Below are 2500 nucleotides of genomic sequence, written 5' to 3'. Positions count from 1 at the left end.
AACCACAGCTGTCCAAACCAACACATCATCCTGAACCAGAGGGTAAGACAGTCTGTCTGTCTCTCTGTCTGTCTGCTCATCCTGTCTCTCTCTCTCCAGCTGTCTCCAGGTCCGTCCTCCTGTCTGTCTCTCTGCTCACCCTGTCTCTCTCTCTCCTGCCGTCTCCAGGTCCGTCCTCCTGTCTGTCTCTCTGCTCACCCTGTCTCTCTCTCTCTCCAGCTGTCTCCAGGTCCGTCCTCCTGTCGGTCTTTCTGCTCACCCTGTCTCTCTCTCTCCTGCCGTCTCCAGGTCCGTCCTCCTGTCTGTCTCTCTGCTCACCCTGTCTCTCTCTCTCTCCAGCTGTCTCCAGGTCCGTCCTCCTGTCTGTCTCTCTGCTCACCCTGTCTCTCTCTCTCTCCAGCTATCTCCAGGTCCGTCCTCCTGTCTGTCTCTCTGCTCACCCTGTCTCTCTCTCTCCAGTTGTCTCCAGGTCCGTCCTCTTGTCCCCTGGTCTTCTCCCTGCAGGGTTCTGCCTTAGTGCCCATGGGCTTCACTACGACTCTGTGCTGCTGGGCCGAAACCTGGACATTTACACTGTGAGTACTAATTACATTCATTATCAATTAATTTACACTGTAAGTACTACTGCTGTTAGAATTACATTCATTTTTACTTTGTGAAACTTGGACATTTACTTAGTTCTCTGTACATTTATTTTGGGCTCAGTGTGTGTTTGATTGTTCATTCATTTGTTTGTTTGATCGTTCGTTCGTTTGTTTGGAGGTTCAATCGTTATGTTGTCGTAATGTTGGTTTGTTTGATCATTGGCTTTTTTGTTTGTTTGTTCATTCGTTGTTTTGTTTGTTGGTTCATTCATTTGTTTGTTTGATCGTTCATTCGTTTGTTTGGAGGTTCAATCATTGGTTTGTTGGTTTGTTTGATCATTCATTGGCTTTTTTGTTTAATCGTTTTCATCGTGTTCATTTGTTGTTTTGTTTGTTGGTTCATTCATTTGTTGGTTTGTCTGTTTTATCATTCATTCATTCGTGAGTTCATTCGTTGCTTTGATCGTTTGTTATTTGTTAGTTGGTTTGGTTTGTTGGTTAGTTGGTTTGTTGGTTAGTTGGCTTGTTGGTTAGTTGGTTTGTTGGTTAGTTGTTAAGTGGTTAGTTGGTTAGTTGGTTTGTTGTTAGTTGGTTAGTTGGTTTGTTGGTTAGTTGGTTTGTTGGTTTGTTGGTTAGTTGGTTAAGTGGTTTGTTGGTTAGTTGGTTTGTTGGTTTGTTGGTTTGTTGGTTAGTTGGTTAGTTGGTTTGTTGGTTAATTAGTTGGTTTGTTGGTTAGTTGGTTAGTTGGTTTGTTGGTTAGTTGGTTAATTGGTTAGTTGGCTTGTTGGGTTGTTGGTTAGTTGGTTTGTTGGTTAGTTGTTAAGTGGTTAGTTGGTTAGTTGGTTGTTGTTAGTTGGTTAGTTGGTTTGTTGTTAGTTGGTTAGTTGGTTTGTTGGTTAGTTGGTTTGTTGGTTTGTTGGTTAGTTGGTTAAGTGGTTAGTTGGTTTGTTGGTTAGTTGGTTTGTTGGTTTGTTGGTTAGTTGGTTAGTTGGTTTGTTGGTTAATTAGTTGGTTTGTTGGTTAGTTGGTTTGTTGGTTAGTTGGTTAATTGGTTAGTTGGTTAATTGGTTAGTTGGCTTGTTGGGTTGTTGGTTAGTTGGTTTGTTGGTTAGTTGTTAAGTGGTTAGTTGGTTAGTTGGTTTGTTGTTAGTTGGTTTGTTGGTTAGTTGGTTTGTTGGTTAGTTGGTTAAGTGGTTTGTTGGTTTGTTGGTTAGTTGGTTTGTTGGTTTGTTGGTTAGTTGGTTTGTTGGTTAATTAGTTGGTTTGTTGGTTAGTTGGTTAAGTGGTTAGTTGGTTTGTTCGTTTGTTGGTTAGTTGTTTTGTTGTCAGTTGGTTTGTTGGTTAGTTGTTTTGTTTGTTTGTTGGTTGTTTGTTTGTTGGTTAGTTGGTTTGTTGGTTAGTTGGTTAGTTGGTTTGTTGGTTTGTTGTTAGTTGGTTTGTTGGTTTATTGGTTTGTTAGTTGGTTTGTTAGTTTGGTTTGTTGGTTAGTTGGTTAGTTGGTTTGTTAGTTGGTTTGTTAGTTTGGTTTGTTGTTTTGTTGGTTTGTTTGTTGGATGGTTGGTTGTTGTTTGGTTGGTTGGTTTGTGGTTTGTTGTTAGTTGTTTTGTTGGTTAGTTGGTTTGGTTAATTGGTTAATTGGTTTGTTGGTTGTTTGTTGGATGGTTGGTTGGTTTGTTGGTTGTTGTTAGTTGGTTTGTTGGTTAGTTGGTTAGTTGGTTAGTTGGTTTGGTTAATTGGTTAATTGGTTATTGGTTTGTTGGTTTGTTTGTTGGATGGTTGGTTGGTTTGTTGGTTTGTTGATTTGTTGGTTAGTTGGTTTGTTGTTAGTTGGTTTGTTGGTTTGTTGTTAGTTGGTTTGTTGGTTTGTTGGTTAGTTGGTTTGTTGGTTTGTTGTTAGCTGGTTTGTTGTTAGTTGG

At 40.2% G+C, this 2500-nt stretch overlaps 1 protein-coding gene across 1 annotated transcript in view; it reads left to right on the top strand.

The window, feature by feature from the left end:
* LOC139639262 (plexin-B3-like) overlaps positions 1 to 575 on the top strand; it is a gene marked incomplete at both ends in the record, with an annotated part of 10910 nt that extends 10335 nt beyond the window's left edge. Inside the window, 2 exons of the mRNA XM_071513341.1 lie at positions 1 to 42; positions 460 to 575. The exon at positions 1 to 42 is cut by the window's left edge and continues 67 nt beyond it. Coding sequence (XP_071369442.1) covers positions 1 to 42; positions 460 to 575 — 158 coding nt within the window. The remainder of the gene's footprint in view (positions 43 to 459) is intronic.
* Positions 576 to 2500: the final 1925 nt, after the last annotated feature.

Source organism: Centroberyx affinis, unplaced genomic scaffold, assembly GCF_046629955.1.
Source record: "Centroberyx affinis isolate AG114_WGS23_722 - 3 ecotype Tasmania unplaced genomic scaffold, CSIRO-AGI_Caff_v1 ptg007020l_1, whole genome shotgun sequence".
NCBI classification, from domain to species: domain Eukaryota; kingdom Metazoa; phylum Chordata; class Actinopteri; order Beryciformes; family Berycidae; genus Centroberyx; species Centroberyx affinis.
Note: the sequence above shows the minus strand (reverse complement) of the source record. Positions and strands in the feature narration are given on the sequence as shown.